The sequence below is a fragment of the Phoxinus phoxinus genome (assembly GCF_949152265.1).
Source record: "Phoxinus phoxinus genome assembly, chromosome: 16".
Lineage (NCBI taxonomy): Eukaryota > Metazoa > Chordata > Actinopteri > Cypriniformes > Leuciscidae > Phoxinus > Phoxinus phoxinus.
The window spans coordinates 7832267-7848649 of NC_136891.1; the positions used below are offsets into that span (position 1 = coordinate 7832267).

General features: G+C 38.3%; 1 protein-coding gene across 1 annotated transcript in view; it reads left to right on the top strand.

Moving 5' to 3' along the window:
* nkain2 (sodium/potassium transporting ATPase interacting 2) overlaps positions 1-16383 on the top strand; it is a gene marked incomplete at its 3' end in the record, with an annotated part of 182799 nt that overhangs the window by 79968 nt on the left and 86448 nt on the right. The window contains exon 5 of the mRNA XM_079583513.1: positions 3759-3839. Within this exon, the coding sequence (XP_079439639.1) occupies positions 3759-3839 (81 nt within the window). The remainder of the gene's footprint in view (positions 1-3758; positions 3840-16383) is intronic.

Consider the following 16383-nt stretch of genomic DNA (forward strand, 5'->3'; position numbering starts at 1 on the left):
TCATTTTGTTGTATTAATACCACTGGTGTCATAAAACTGTCCCACTTTTAGTCCTAGCCATGCAGGTAAATCTGTTCCGTGGTACGTTTTTGTCCTAACATTTTGCAACCGTGATGAGCAGCGAGACATTTTGACAGTCGTTTGGTTTCAGTCTTGTTTAATTGGCTATAGCCTCACCCACAGTGAAATCTCATTGGTCCAATATCCAGCTCCACATATGCTCTTCAACATCAAGGGCAAGATTTACTAACAGCTTGCAGCAGCGCAAACCCTCTTTTGGTGTTAAACAACTACTGTCAGGATTTACTAAAGACACACAGTGAAAATTGGTTGCTGGTAAATGACGATTCACCAAGAGAACACTGTTGCCTTCTGCCATTGATAACAGCGGCAATGAGCACTTAGCATGTTTTCAAAAACAACACATTCCAGATCGCCTCTTATTTAACACAAACGAACGAATTGATTATCAACTGGAGATCTTTCTACATTCACTCTAAAAAATGCTGGGTTGTTTCAACCCAATTTTGGGTAAAATATGGACAAACCCAAACGTTGGGTTAAAAATGTAATTAACAAATTTTACCCAACGGCTGGGTTTGTCCATATTTGAACCCAAAATTGGGTTGAAACATCCCACCATTTTTTAGAGTGTTCAAAAAGTGATAGGGACAATATCGACCCTGGCAAAAAGTGGCGAGGATGCATCTGACCAGCTGAAAAGTGTGTAAAACAAGGCAAAAGACCAGCCTGGAGACCAACTAAGACCAGCAAACTAATTTAGGCTGGTTTTTCAATGGATTTATTGTAGCTTTCTTTCTTTTATTTTGTATTCCTTGAGGTAGTTTTGGTCCAATTTTCTGGTGCAGATTTGAGTGATTGCTGTGTTAATGTATGCCCAAACAAATTAAGGGAGAAAATGCATCTGGTTCTGAATCAAATGAATAATGTGAAACACCCTTTCACCGTGTCTACACTGGGAGCGGAGATTGTTGTGACGCATCAGAAATTGAACGGGGCATCAATTTACAGTCGATGACTCATTGCATCACGCTGCATCTAGTGTAGACAGAATCGCTGCTTATAATAGATTCTGTTGGCCGCTCGCATCCAGTGTAGACATGGTGTTAGACAGTTTTACGCACGATTTATATTTGTATCCAGTCCATCAAGCTAGTTATACCTAATATATGGTATTGTGGAAGAAACAGTTGTTCAGCACGGATGAGATTAGACCGCATGTTGTGACAGCTTTTCTCTACAGTTGGGTACAACGGACATTTAACACCCCTGGCCAGCGTAACAGAGAGATATCAATGTACTGACGGACCGGGTCATTGACTCAAATGTGACTCGGACCATGTCACCCAGTTGAGATGAAACAGATTGCCTTTTTTAGTGTTATGTGTCTCCCTTTGGAATAAACAATGCTCGATTTTTCAGTCAAGGAGCAGTGGCTGGCCAGAGAGATGGAGAGAGAGTCTCCTACAGAGATAAATTGCTCACATTCGAACATTAGTCTTGCTTATATCTGTTTTGGGGATGCTGTCAGGCCAGATAAATTTTTATTCTAATTCAACTTGGCACGTTCCAGTGGCTGGCAAATGGCCAAATGAGGTTCCACTACATGCCCACAACTTCTGTATCTAATGTCCTGACAACACGTCAGATTTCAAGATGGCAAAATTCCTCCCGTCTCTGAGCCTCAACGGTCTGGTGCGCTCTGTTTGTGGGGAAAGGTTAGGCTGAAACAGCCCTCGTCAAGAACGCGTTCATAACCTCCTCCCTCCGGATCAACTCAAATGCGTGTCAGAGATATCAAGCAGGATTATGAGACTTAATTGAAGTCAATCGCTCCGTCTAGACCCCTCCTGCTCTAACATGCGGAGGAGGCTCCTTCTTGTACAGCAGAGCATGGAAGACAGGAGATACATCAACCACATTCTAGTTGGAAGACAATCATGATGTGTTGATCTTTGCCCCTAGCCTGAGGCGCTCACGATTCTTTGCATATATAACTGCAAATCTGTAAATAAAGAACAGCTACATTGCAAGGGTTGACCCCGAGTGAGTCAACCCTCTTGTACAAGGTCAGCTTTAATAAATGGCTGCAATAATGCTCAACTTGAAAATCATAATGACTAGATTCAGCAACAAGTATGTGTAAGACTTAATAAAGGGCTGCCCCGTATTGTTTGCACTTAAGATGTATTGAGCTGTTGTTACAACTAGTTTAACTTTTTTTCTCAGTATTGTTAGGTTTTAAGTCATTTAGCTTTTCATTATCAAAGCTTTTTTATTTTATTGCTGGGTAGCATCGACAAACTAATTTGTAAAATTACAAATTACATTTTCCCTGACAATATATGTTTTTGATCAAATGTGTGTCCATTTGTTGGTTGTGGAGAAACCAACCAATTAGCAAACTAATAAATATGTATTCGATCAAATTATATATGACTATTTATGACTCTATCTATCTATCTATCTATCTATCTATCTATCTATCTATCTATCTATCTATCTATCTATCTATCTATCTATCTATCTATCTATCTATCTATCTATCTATCTATCTATCTATCTATCATCTGTCTATATTTCTGTCTGTGAATTGAACAGAACTATATTTGTCTGCATAAACACCTGCACAGTTGAAAGCTTTTAAAACTTTTCTTTTTCAAAACAGAGACTTTAACAAGCCAACATACAAAGTCTGACTATCTTTGCTTTTTTTTGTTTTTATTAGTGATACGAATTTCTTTGCATTTTAATTCTGATTTATTGCATTCAAATTCTGCATGATGTAGCTCAGTTTAAATCCAGGCATTGAATAAAAAATTTAGCAGGCATTCTTAGTTCAATTCTGAATGGTGCACAATCCTAGCAGAGAGGTAGTACATTTGTAACGGGAGGTTGAAGTTTCTTTGTACATGCTCATTTTTATCAAAGCTAAGTCCGTATTGATTTATCTATTAGAGCCACTTTTGGGGAGCTACTCGAAATGCATGTCGCTAACTGCTCATTTTCAAGCGTTAAAGGCCGAGTTTTTCCGCTCAAGTCCCATCAAGTAATTCAGATTGATTTTGCATTTCCCCTCGCTCAGTATTTCATTTGTACTCACCTGTCTCACTTTGAATTGGATCAGATAAGTGTTATTTTATCTAAAGATCACTGCCTGCCTAAAAGACCTCTGAGCTCTCACGCGGCGTACCTCTCACATTTTAATCAGTAAAAACATGCTACGAGCTGCTAATGCTCATGAGCAAATTCGAGCTACTCTCGTCTTTTGAACAAATTCGTTTAACATAATAGCAGTTTGCTGCATTCCCGAATGATGTGAAACGGGATGAGACCTGTGTTTATTTAACAAAAATTGACTTCATTTTCAGAGACAGCCCCCTGCGACGGCTACAATTTTGCTGGGGAATATGTTTCATCGTTTCATAATCACATCCCGCTATTTCGATAAGCATTAACTCATGAACCGGGGAATGAGCCACCCTCACAAACTCCCACACATAGCTCTTGCTTCCACTGTGAAATGCATCGCCTGCCCGTATCGCTTCTTTGGCAGATTCTAGATTTGTGGAGGCAGACTGTTTTAAGGAACACACATCGGAGAATTAATTACAGAGAAAATATCCCACTTACGCCAATTAATCAAGCATATGCAAATGTTTATTTGGTTAGGTGGTTATTGGGGGTCTGAGGTTGAAATGGATCTTTCAAACACCATGTTCTTGTCTCTTTTACAGTATGCGGTTTGGCTGGTGCTGTGGGTCGCCTGGAATGTCTTCATCATCTGTTTCTATTTGGAAGTGGGTGATCTTTCAAAGGTAACATCTGATTTTGTACTTCTTTTGCAATGTATAATCGACCTCAGCTTGGGTATCAGTGTGTTCCGTTTATGTCTAAGCTCTTTATAAGCATTTTATTAAGTGTTGTTCATGAATTTAAGTGTTGTTCATTTAAAAGTGGCTTTTTTTAAAGGATATGTTGCAGATCATCAACCGGCATTAGTCAGTATTTTATCAGTATTTCAGAGTCACAGCTGGGTCTACAGTACATTCAATTCCTTTCTAGAGCTGGAAACAGGGCTTGGACTGAGTTTTGGGGGTCAGTTTGCCTAGTGAGATTAACTTCTTAATCTAGATTTTTCTTTCTTGTTTCCTATTTTACTTATATAATTTTTCTAGTTTTGATATTTTAACTCTTTGCCTTCCAAAGTTTTTTTTTTGCGAGTTAGTGCCAGCATTTTTTTTTTTTTCACAAAACTTGAATGGCCCCCAGAATATTTTGTTGTGTGAATATCTGAACATTGAATACATCAAAAGAAAGAACAGGGTGAAAAAACGATTCTAGCTTCATGCACTTTTTTTTAAATCAACACTTGAATGTAGAGTCCATCAACAAAGCTTGCACTTATGGGTTCGACATTTAATTCGGTAACATTAGGCAGTTTTGATTTAAATTGCTGTTAAATGTTTGATGATCGCAGTAGCTTACACGTGCGTAAGCAATCTTCTAAGCTTCTTCTTCGCTTAATTTTGGATTCGAGGATTCTGTACTCTTTCAGAAGATGCATAACAGCACCCCCTATATAACAGTTAAAACATGGATTGCCAGAAAAATATGTCAATGGCGGGGAAAGAGTTAAGCGGTGGTGCATCAATTAGCATGCTCTTATACACATTCAGATAGACGTCTGTGGTTGTCTTGGCAGCCATGACTGTTGTTGTTTTTAAGATGGCTTGCCAACTTTAAGAAATTCTAACTTTTCCATCCTGTTGCCCTCCATCTAGCTGTTTTAGAGTGTAAGATATCAAGATACCAGCAACTGCATATCAATGCATTAACAACCACTCAGAAAACTTCAGCAACCCCATAACAACATAATGACAACCATTCAGAACATACAAGCAACCGCATAACAATGCAATAACAACCACCCAGAACACCTTAGCAACTGCATACGTAGCAACACACTGACAACCACACAGAACACCCCAGTAACCATATAGCAACGCAATAACAACCTCTCAGAACATCCCAGGAACTTCATAGCAACACAATAACAACTACTCAGAACACCTTAGCAATCACATACGTTGTAACGCAATGACAATCGCTCAGAATGCCCCCACAACCACGTAGAAACGCACTGACGACCAGACCACTGACTCGGAACACCTTAGCAACTGCATGACAACGCAGTGACAACCACTCAGAACACCTATAGCAACCGGATACATAGCAACGTAATTACAAACACTCAGAACACCTTAGCAACTGTGATGTCTTGGTGCCGGTCTACAACACTCTAGCATCTTAGCGGTGAGTTTTGGACAGGCAAGCGCACTTTTTTTGCACTTTTTCTTCCAAACATCTGTAAACATCTAGTTCTTGCATATAGTTTTTCCCTCTCCCCTCTATTTTCCCAGCTTTGCCTCCTTCATTTCAGCTAATTATAATTTATTAAATAGTCCATCGTCTGCTCATGTGTGTAGAAATAGCGTGCAAATATGTTATTAAAATTTCAAATACTGTACCCAATTAAATGGCAAACCAGCCATGAAACTTGATTACTAGATCCATGGAGCCCTTTACATTTTTATCCTGAAAGCTCTTATGGTTCCACGTCAGCAGAGGAGACCCCTGGTTTTATTTAGATTTCTGTTCATCAGCTGCTTCAGTTCAGTGTCAGTACAAGCTTTTATACAGGCATTTCAGGCCACTGGTCATGTAACGCCGGTCTGTAATTGCAGGCCAAAGATTATCGCTACCTAAAAATGAAAAGTATCCCATCATTTACTCACCCTCAAGCAATCCTAGGTCTATATGACTTTCTTCTTTCAGCCGAGTTATAATAAATAATATCCTGGTCCTGGCTCTTCTTAACTTTGTAATAGCATTGAATAGTGTCCCCTTTAGTGTCCCCTCAATTTTCCCCTTTTAAATAGTGTGGAGTTTTTAAAGCTCCAAAAAGCACATCCATCAATCTTAAAAATAATCCATACGACCCGAGTGAGTCTAATAAATGCCTTCTGAAGCGATGGGTTTTTGTAAGAAAAATGTAAATATTTAGAGGTCACCCTTTGGAACTTGACTCTATCGAGAACGTGCGTATGGCCATTTGCAGGAAGCCAGTGATTGTAGTTTATAAAGTTTTAAATATGGATATTTTTCTTACAAAAACCCATTGCTTCGCTTGTCAGACTGTATGAACAGGACACCCGTTGTAAGCCATGTCACACTGTAGGATCTCAGTTGGCATTAATGTCAGACTGTACAAAAGAACATTAAAAAACGGACGCACGGAAGAAAACTCATACAGTTTTACATTATTAATCCGTGACATGTTCGGTTTGAAGTGGTGGCTAGCAAATTAAAACAATCTCTAGTGTTAATGTTGGGAAAAAACAAAGATGATGTGGTTGGAGAAAGCGGTGGTTTGTTGTTGTCACACTAATTGCGTCATTAGTTTCTGCGCTCCTATTGGTACCGTATTTTTGACTATAAGTCACACTTTTTTTCATAGTTTGGCTGGTCCTGCGACTTATAGTCAGGTGCGACTTATATATCAAAATTAATTCATACTGACGCAGAAGAAACAAGAGAAAACATTACCGTCTACAGCTGCGAAAGGGCGCTCTAGTTAGCGGAGTTGTTCAGAAGCGACACCGAGGAAGAATTCAATAGATTTAGTGTTGTGGAATGAGATCGCGGGAGCTTGGTGAACTTGCTTACCGTTAACTTGTTGGACTTATGTTAATTTAGCCTATTCAGCCTCCCAGGTATATGTTCTTTATGCTATTGTGTAGCTGAATAACTGTTAATGTGTTACGTTAACATGCCGGACACCTGTTCAGCCTGTTGTTCTGTGTGCTATTGTGTAGTTGAATAACTTGCCTTTCCAGATGAAATCTCTGTTCTTGGTCTTGTATTTTGTGAAATAAATGTTTAAAAAAATGTGACTTATAGTCCAGTGCGACTTATATATGTTTTTTTCCTCTTCATGGCGCATTTTTTTACTGATGCGACTTATACTCCGGGGCGACTTATAGTCCGGAAAATACAGTATTTTACTTGACGGTTGTCGTAGGAGAAGTCACACTGCAGGACTGTGGGTCAAATCTTCTGATACTGCCAGAATTTAAAATTTAAAATTTGATCACAGTGGTCATTTATTTACTGCCGGCGAACATAGCGATCAAACTAGCGATCAAAGACTGCAGATTTTAGCCTAGGATAAAAGGAATCTTTTAGGATTTGCAAAATCTGTCTCAGACAGCCAAATAATGGCTAACATCGTACAGTGTGCACCCAGTTTTAGTCTGCAGAGGATATGTGTGCTATGCTATGCATATTTGTATGACATCATTGGTCAAAAGATTGTTTTCACAAAAAGTGTTTTCAGGTATAAGGTGGACAGAAGTGATGTAGTGTATTGCTGCTGATAAAAACGCAAATGTCTGCACTCCTTTCCTCGGGCACAGATCTGTAATGGAGATTGATCCTTTAATCTTTAAATCACCTAGAAATGTCTGGCAGTCAATCTGGTCTTCTGGTTGATATGTCATTAACGTGCAATCTTATCAAGCATCTCAGATGACAGAATGAACATTTCACTTTAGATCTGCTTTGCGAGCTAGGGTGTCAAAGATGTCAGACGGATCGCCGGCTTCTGCTATCATTTCTCTGTTATAGCCTCTCATGCCATCAGGTTCCGATGTGTCACACATCAAGGTTTTTATATTGGTAAAGTCATGGCTTACAAGATCAGGATAGCAAAGATTATTTTAGGGTAGATTCCTTGTTGTACGACTCTGTTTATTTCTTCTTCTTTCCACTTTTGTCCTTTTTGATGAGGAGGTCATGAGACCATCACCTTGCATTGACATATTGCTTGTATCTGCATGGTATCTGGATATTCTTTAGTTGCACCTTGCATTCCATTTGAGTCTTAGTAAAAAAAAAAAAAAAAAATCCCACTGTTAGTGATGTTAATTGAGATTAGAAGTGAGGAAAAAGGTAATACAAATAAAATAAAATAGGCCGGTAGAGATGTGTGGTTGAAGATTTATCGAAATAAATTTAGTCTAGTGGAATAATTCATGGGATATTGTTCATTTAAATCCAGTGACCATTTCACAAGACCAGTGTCTGTTGAGAGAATCTGAAAGTGAATGATTTGAAATGTGTCGCTTCAACTCGCATATATTGCTCCTCATGGGAGACTCCAATCACAATAGATTCCAATAGAGATGTTGCTAAGCGAATGCTGAAATTTCCCTCTGCTTTTTGTTTCATGAATAATTAACCTCTTGCTTCGTTTAAAGGCTTAGTTTACCCCCCAAACATTTTTTTTTCCAAATTTGTGAGAATGTTTTGCAGATTTAAGTCATTTGACAAAAACGATTTTTAAGATAACAATAACAACACTGGCCCAAAGAACATTGGACCACCTTGACTTTCATTTTATGGACAACAAAAGTAATCTTTTGTGGTCTTCTTTTGAGGTTGATTAAATAATAACAGAAGTTTCATTTTGGGAAGGACTATCCCTTTAAAGAGGTCCTATAATGCCTTTTTCACAAGCTGTAAAATAAGTCTCTGATGTCCACAGAGTGTGTATGTGATGTTTTTGCTCAAAATACCCCACAGATATTTTTTTTTATAGCATGTTAAAATTATTACACTTTACAGTCACATTTTGCTGTCTGAGCCCGGTCCGCGTCCAACAGAGCAGTAACCCAACCCAACCCGAGCCCAACAGGCGTTAAGATATTTTTGTCCGAGCCCGACCCGAGCACCTTTTATTAAGCAACTGTAGGAAGGCATTCGGATCCGAACCCAAACATAATTTCTAAATATCTGTCCCAACCCGGCCCGGCCCGTCGGGTACCGTCTGGCTCGGGTCGGGTATTCCTCCTCTATTACACATATTATAAACGTGCCGTTTTTGTGTGTCCCTTTAAATGCAAATGAGCTGCTGATCCCGGCACAGAGGGCGGAGCTTCAAGAGCTCATGCGTAAACAACTCTGATTACACAGATTAACACAGACACGCACTGAAAACTTCAAAAACTTTTAGCCTTTTATGTTCAAACCAGAGTCGGACAACGATGGAGAGACTCAAGAAGAAGTGACAATATGTCAAATGCAAGAGGACATTTCTGAATGGTTAGTTGATGAATTTATGTTGCTGATGTGGAGTTAACTATCTTCTAGTCATTGATTAGCATATTTTGTCATGATAATCAATCTTGTTCCCGGGTGTGGTGTTTATGTGAATTTTAGGGTTAGTGATGTCACTAACCAGTGAAGAAGCTCATTGTAGTCCCTACCACCCGTTTGTTGTAGTCCCTAAAAAGCAATTTCTGTAAAAGAAAATATCTCCCTTTGCTTTGAACTTAGAGCGTCGTAACTTTGCAAATGTTGTTTATCCTCAAACAGCAACATTACACACTAAGTTTAAAAAGTGAAATCATAATCAACCACTCTTTAAAACTATTTATCGTGATCAGTTCCTTTTCAGTTCTTTTCAGTGTTTACAGAACAAGTCTATAAAGAGAAGGCCAGTTGATGTGCTGCGGTGCTGTTGGTCCACTGGATTGGCAGTCCTGATGTGTCTTTCTGAAACTCGTTGTCAGAGGGGCTGGCAGCCTGTCACAGCTACAGCTTTGTGGGAAAAATCGAGAGCCTCCACAACCCTCTCGAGAGGCTCTCCGTGAGTCTTCATTGCCGTTAGACGCCCTCTTCGTTTTTTAACTGGAGAATTGGCAGAGCTTCACATCCCACAAGGGATCTTGTCAGTCGTTGTCAGCTGGAGAAGAAAGTCACTTCGGTATCCTTGATGTCTTCACGGTCTCCTTTGGAACAGAGAGAACTTGAAGAGGCAAACAAATGGAGTTTGCGGATCCGCCTCGCAGAATCCGCTTCCTAAGTCATCAACGCAACTTTAATTAGTTAGAAAAGTTATAGGATATTATTTAGCATAATTTATTTCCTTGTGACTGTGCAGTTCATGATTTATTAATGTGGGTGTAATGTGTTTAAGCAGCAGAGAATCCGTTGAGACCAGCACAGGCAATTAGATTTAGATCACACAGAAACAAATGAAGATAAATACAAGAGACAATTCCCAGTCTCTCATTTTTTTAGGTCACACAGGACTCAATGTTAGTCAAGACTCGCTCTGTTACTTATATCAGTAGGAAGTAAAGGTGCAGGAATAGGCATGTTAGATATATCGCAAAAACCTAGTGAGCTGCCAACGGCGATAGCATTTTAAGAGCACTTTTGATGCGGAAACCGTTCCAAAAAGATAGCAAAATTAATTGTTCTGCCTTCACATTCTAAGGCAGCGTTGCATGTTTATGTAGACGGCAGTCCCAGAATGCCTTATGACAAGCTTTGTGAACAGTGCTCGGAGTATATTTTAATTTGTTGCTTAGCCTCTTTTTTTCTTGCGTATACCAGCACTTCTCACAGGTTGCCAGTACTCTGACCACCAACACCGAAATCTTTTGCAAAACAAACACTTCATTGAAATTTCTTTTTTCATTTTTTTTTTCATTTAACAAAACTATAATTCATACAAATAAACAGCTTTCTTCACCCTTGAGTCCCTTTCATTGATTACTCTGTTCAAAACTGTTTAGCTAAGGCGCAACATGGACGTGAGCCCAATCATAGCGTTCTAGTTGAGACTAACAGATTCATGATTTATTGTCGATTTATTATCAAATGCCGCATTGGTAAATTATCACTTTGGTAAGTTTGGCAGGCAATAATGTAAAATAATAATCAGCCAAATAAGTAGCCAGTCCGGACCTGGGCTGTTCTTTTAAAGGGGTGGTTGAGTATGATTTCACTTGTCTAACTTTAGTTAGTGTGTAATGGTTGCTGTTTGAGCATAAACAACATCTGCAAAGTTACAACGCTCAAAGTTCAAAGCAAAGGAATATATTTGCTTTTAAAGAAAAGGACTACAACAAACGGCTGGTAGGAACTACACGACATTCCTCACGGGTTAGTGACATCACCAACCCTAAAATGTACATAAACCCCAACCCCGGGAACACCAGTCCATGTTGAGAAGAGGAAAAGTTGTTGTATAAGAGTACATTTGTGAGTCAGCTCAAACTTTAGCATCCATCTTTTCACATGCAATAGAAAGTCACTCTGTGTGCATCTCACAACAGTTCCTATACGAGCGATTTATAGATTATCATGACAGAATATGCTAATTGAAGATAGTTAACTCCACATCAGCAACATAAATTCATCAACTAACCATTCAGAGACGTCCTGTTGCATTCTACATTCTTCTTGAGTCTCTTCATCTTTGTCTGACTCTTTTTTAACATTTCTGTCATTTTAGTGTGTCTGCGTGAGGTAATCGCAGCTGCTAACACACACAAGCTCTTGAAACCCCGCCCTCTGCAGCAGCTCATTTCCATTTAAAGGGCCAGGCACAAAACGGTGTGTTTTTAGCAAAACCTCAAAAAATTACAACTTTAACATGCTATATAAAAATATCTGTGGGGTATTTTGTGCTAAAACTTCACACACACACTCTGGGGACTTATTTTATATCTTGTGAAAAGGGCATTTTACCACCCCTTTAAACTTTCTATTCATCAAAGAATCCTGAAAAAAACATCCCACAAAAATATTAAGCAACTCTGATGATTTCTGAAGGATCATGTGATACTGAAAACATTATAGTATGGTTTTGTAGGTTAGATTAATAGCAATGTGGAAAAATACATAGAATGACTGACATTTGAGGTAGTGGGCCCAATGTATGTGTGCAAGCATTTCCTGTTTATCCACATATTTTTTTTATATAAATCTTAATGTGAATATTTAGGAGTTTATTGTCTGTCACAACCCCACCCCCCTATCTCCAAGTCCACATGTGCATGTTTGGAATGGGATTTGGGAGCCATTACTTGAGGATAGTGGTGTTGAGCAAAAGTGACAGCTGAGATTTTGAGGAGGTGGCCAAAGCAAATAGCACAGCAGCATCCATCCAGTCCACTAGTTTATAAGCAAACACAGACAGTCTGGCGAGAGACGAGAGTTGCAGATTGCACCGCGCTTTGCAATCCGAAAGACGCTCCCATCACCACTACCCCATCCCTGAGGATAGATTGCGTGCTTGCCTTGCTGCTTAGGATCGAGTTTAGTAAGCGCTGTTGTATATTATGAGCTACCTGCGTTCATATGGACTATTTAAGATTGTCTATACATGCAAACTCTCATTTTTTAAGAAAGCTAAGGTTTAGGGAAAAAGATAAATTATTAGTCATGTTCAGACTGTGTCATCTTCACAAAACTCGAAGGCAAATTCTCTGAAAATACAAAATTATTGTGATTTTTTTTACACAGTTTTGCTTCTCAGTCTATTGTATTTGAAATCAATTCTGTTCTTTTGAACGTTCTATTTATCAAAGAACCCTGACAGAAAATGTATCACAGTTTCCATTAGAATATAAAGCATTATAACTGTTTCAATATTTATATTAAGAAATGTTTCTTGAGCAGCAAATCAGAATAATTTCTGAAGGATCATGTGACACTAAATACTGGAGTAATGATGTTGAAAATTCACAAGAATCACAGGAATAAATTACATTTTGAAATATATTAAAATAGCATACTTTGTTGTTTAAAAGTGTAATAATATTTCACAATTTTTTTTAGGTTTTCACTGTATTTCTGGTTAGCAGAAGAGACTTCTTTCAAAACCATTAAAAAGTCTTATTGAGCATTAGTGTGACTGTCCATACTGAATAGTTATTCTCCAGCTTCCCAATGCAAATTCCAAAAACTTCTAACATGTTTGCCTGGTAGCATGAATTTATAAGTATTATATTAGTATTTCACAGTTGCTGTGGAGCTGTTGATATTAATGTCAAAATAACAGCATCTTAATCCATAGAACTATGTCGCCGTGGGTTTATTTCCCCCTTACAAAGAAGGCAGCTTAAAATGCCCAGCCTGTCAACATACTCAGAGTCCTCATATTCAGTAAAATGTTGGAAGTCTGAAAAACTGTCAGGGGGTGAAAGTGATAAGGTGATTTATAGTCAATTTCTCTGGGAGCTAGTGGGGAAAAGCTGGGCCTGTCAGCCCTGGCTTCTCAAAACAAATGACTTCGAACTCATCCAGTGGCTCAATAAGGCTATCATTCCCCATCAGGACACATCACTGCCACTTGGCCATGGAGAGAGGAGATGCTTGGGATGGTATTCGGGGCGCAGGTGAGTCCGGGCTACACCTGTGCGAGCTGCCCGCTCTAATGCGGTTCATTGGCTGACAGTAAAGCTCATAGAGATAATTGTTAGCCTCTCAGAACGCAGCACTGTGAACACAACACTTATTTTCCCTAATAAGATAACAAAATGACATGGTCTATGAGTTTGACAATACTCACTTTATTTGTTACTGGATTTTAAAGTGGAAACCACAAGCTGATTTTAAGGACAATTGGGGAGTTGTTTGGGGTAAGAAAAAATTATATGTACCGGTATACCAATTGTTTGTTACTTATTGTTTAGTAAAGTGAATGCATTTAGTAGTTAAGGTTTGCGTTATAGTTTGGGGTTGGTGTTATATAGATTTTTTTTTTTTTAAATATGTATGCTCACCAAGGCTGCATTTATTTATTTTTTAAAATACAGTAAAAAACAGTAATATTGTTAAATATTATTACAGTTTAAAACAGTTTTTTAGAAACTGGATTTTTAGTGTCACATGATCCCTCGGAAATCGTTCTAATACGTTGATATACTGCTCAAGAAACATTTTTATTATAGTCAGTGTTGACAGTGTAAAAACAGTTGCGCTGCTTGATATTTTTGTGGAAACTGATAGATTTTGTTCAGGATTCTTTGATGAATACTAAGTGTGAACAGCATGCATTTGATATATAAATCTTTTGTAACATAACATCACTGGTCTTGAGTTTTACAAATTGTATTATATTTAATTTAGTCTAATGATGTGCTAAATAACTTGAAGCAATTTGAACCCTGTTGTTTCTAAACTCTAAATCTTGCATTGGGACACATGTTGCTACAAGGGCGCAAATCTAATGATAAATAATGATTTTCTTTTGAAATACGACCGTCTAAAAAATCAATAGATTTTAAATTCCATCAGCAGAGTTTAATATCAAATAGAATGGCTTGACAAGTGCAGTTTTCTCTCCTTCATTGATGTATTTCCTAGTGCAATAAGAAATTGAAGGACTCATGATTTAGTAGTGGATGAGTCATCAATATTTTTAGTTAATTTTCCCAGAATAGAAAGACTTGAATTGTGCTAAAAGTGAATTTTTAGTTCACACACATGGACTAAAAGCCACAACGCTCTCATTTAGACTTCATGGGATTTGGAGCGGTTCTGGGTTAATGTGAAGGGAGTGAACAGGCTGACAGCCCAATCTTATTTCTGATGAACATGGAGCTCTAAGGGCTTCCTGTGTTATTAAAAATGACAATGAAAGTTCCCCTTTCAATGTGCCATTAAGATCGGAGTGACACTAATGCGCCATTCAGACGTTCGCTATGTGTGCAGGGGGTCTTACCTCCGTGTCTGAGATGGAGAACTCCATTTTCCACACTGTCAGTTCATTTGTTGAGACTACATTTAGATCTGGCCTCGCTCGCACACGGGGCCACCGTTCGCACGGTGTAGCACTCATCCTAATCAACATGCTTTTGAGAGCCAAACTGTTCCCATTGTTTGCTGCAGTGCTCCGAGTTTAGTTCGTCATTATGTCCATTCGTCGTTTGGCAGTGATCTTGAGGGAAAGTCTGTTCATTAAAGATTCTTTTCTGTGGTTTTTGGAAGCTACTGCCATCAATCACGTCTCGGCAGGGGGCCTCGGTTTGGGTCCCGTTGCGCTCTTTGTGAAGTAAGCGTGTCATCCTCAATGTCACTCAGCGCAAAACAAACAAACACGCACGAATTCTCTGAAAAACCCACAGATCTCCTCAGAGCAGTGAATACGCTCCCATTATTCACCCACACAGACAATCAGATGTTGTATTTCAGCAGGGTTGAGTCATAAGTGATAATACTCAATGCACTATTGGCAGTTGTTTGGGAATACCTGAACTATGAAATGAGCATTGAAATGAGTGCTAAACTGATGCGTATTATCATATTCATAGTTATGCATATACTTTGTTGTTGTTTTAAGCCATTAGGAATTTCAACATTCAGGCTAACACTGCAATCTATTTTCTTTAATCAGTATTTTGGATTGCTTTTTAAGTAAATATATTTGTGCTGGTGCACACAATAAGCTTCTTTACAGCACATATCACATTTTTACTTGCTTTACTTTTGCTATTTTAAGGATTTGCTAAAAAAGACATTTAAATTCAAATATTCTTACTTAATTTTTTTTTTATGAAGTAAAATGGGTGTGATTCATCACATCTGATTATAGTTTATTTATGGCTCATATTTCAAAAATGTATTTACTGTAAAACTGCTCAGGGTTGGTAAGATTTCGTAGTTTTTTTTTTTTAAAGAAGTCTCTTCTGCTCAGCAGGGGTGGATTTATTTAAAGGAGTAGTTCACTTTAAAATGAAAATTAGCCCATCATTTACTCACCCTCGAGCCATTTGGTGTATATGACATTCTTCTTTCAGACGAATACAATCGAAGTTATATTAATAAATGTACTGGTTCTTCTAAGCTTGATAATGGCAGTGGATTGCAACCAACAGATTGAAGCTCAAAAAAGTGCATCCATCATTAATGAACTCCAAACCTCCAAGTCCTTTTGAAGCAAAGTGATGAGTTTGTGTAAGAAAAATATTCATATTTAACACGTTACAAAGTAAAATTCTAGCTTCCGGCCAAACGCCATTCGCAGTCTACTTACGCCTAATGCGCAACTCATGGAGTCGGAAGTAGCGTAGTGCATCATGGAGTAGTGTAAATATGAGCAGTACGTCATATTACGCGCATAAGTTGTGCTTTACACTTAAGTCGTATGTTTGTTTGGCCGGAAGCTAGTTATTTTACTTTAAAAAGCTTTAAATATTAATATTTTTCTTACACAAACTCATTGTTTTGCTTCAGAAGGCCTTTATTAACCTTTATTCAGTGTTACAAGATACTTAAGAAATCATTCTCATAATGTTGATTTGGGGTTCAAGAAACATTTATTATTATCATCAATGTTGACATTTTTTTTCTAGTATTTTTTTCTAGTATTTTTTTCTAGTATAGTACTATTTTATTAGCCTGGGTGCCAGCCCGAACCCCGCCCACAACATTTTTTGGTCGGTAAGTTCGGTCTGGAAATTATGCTCGGCTCCCAGAAGGCAGAGCCAATCAAATTGCCAG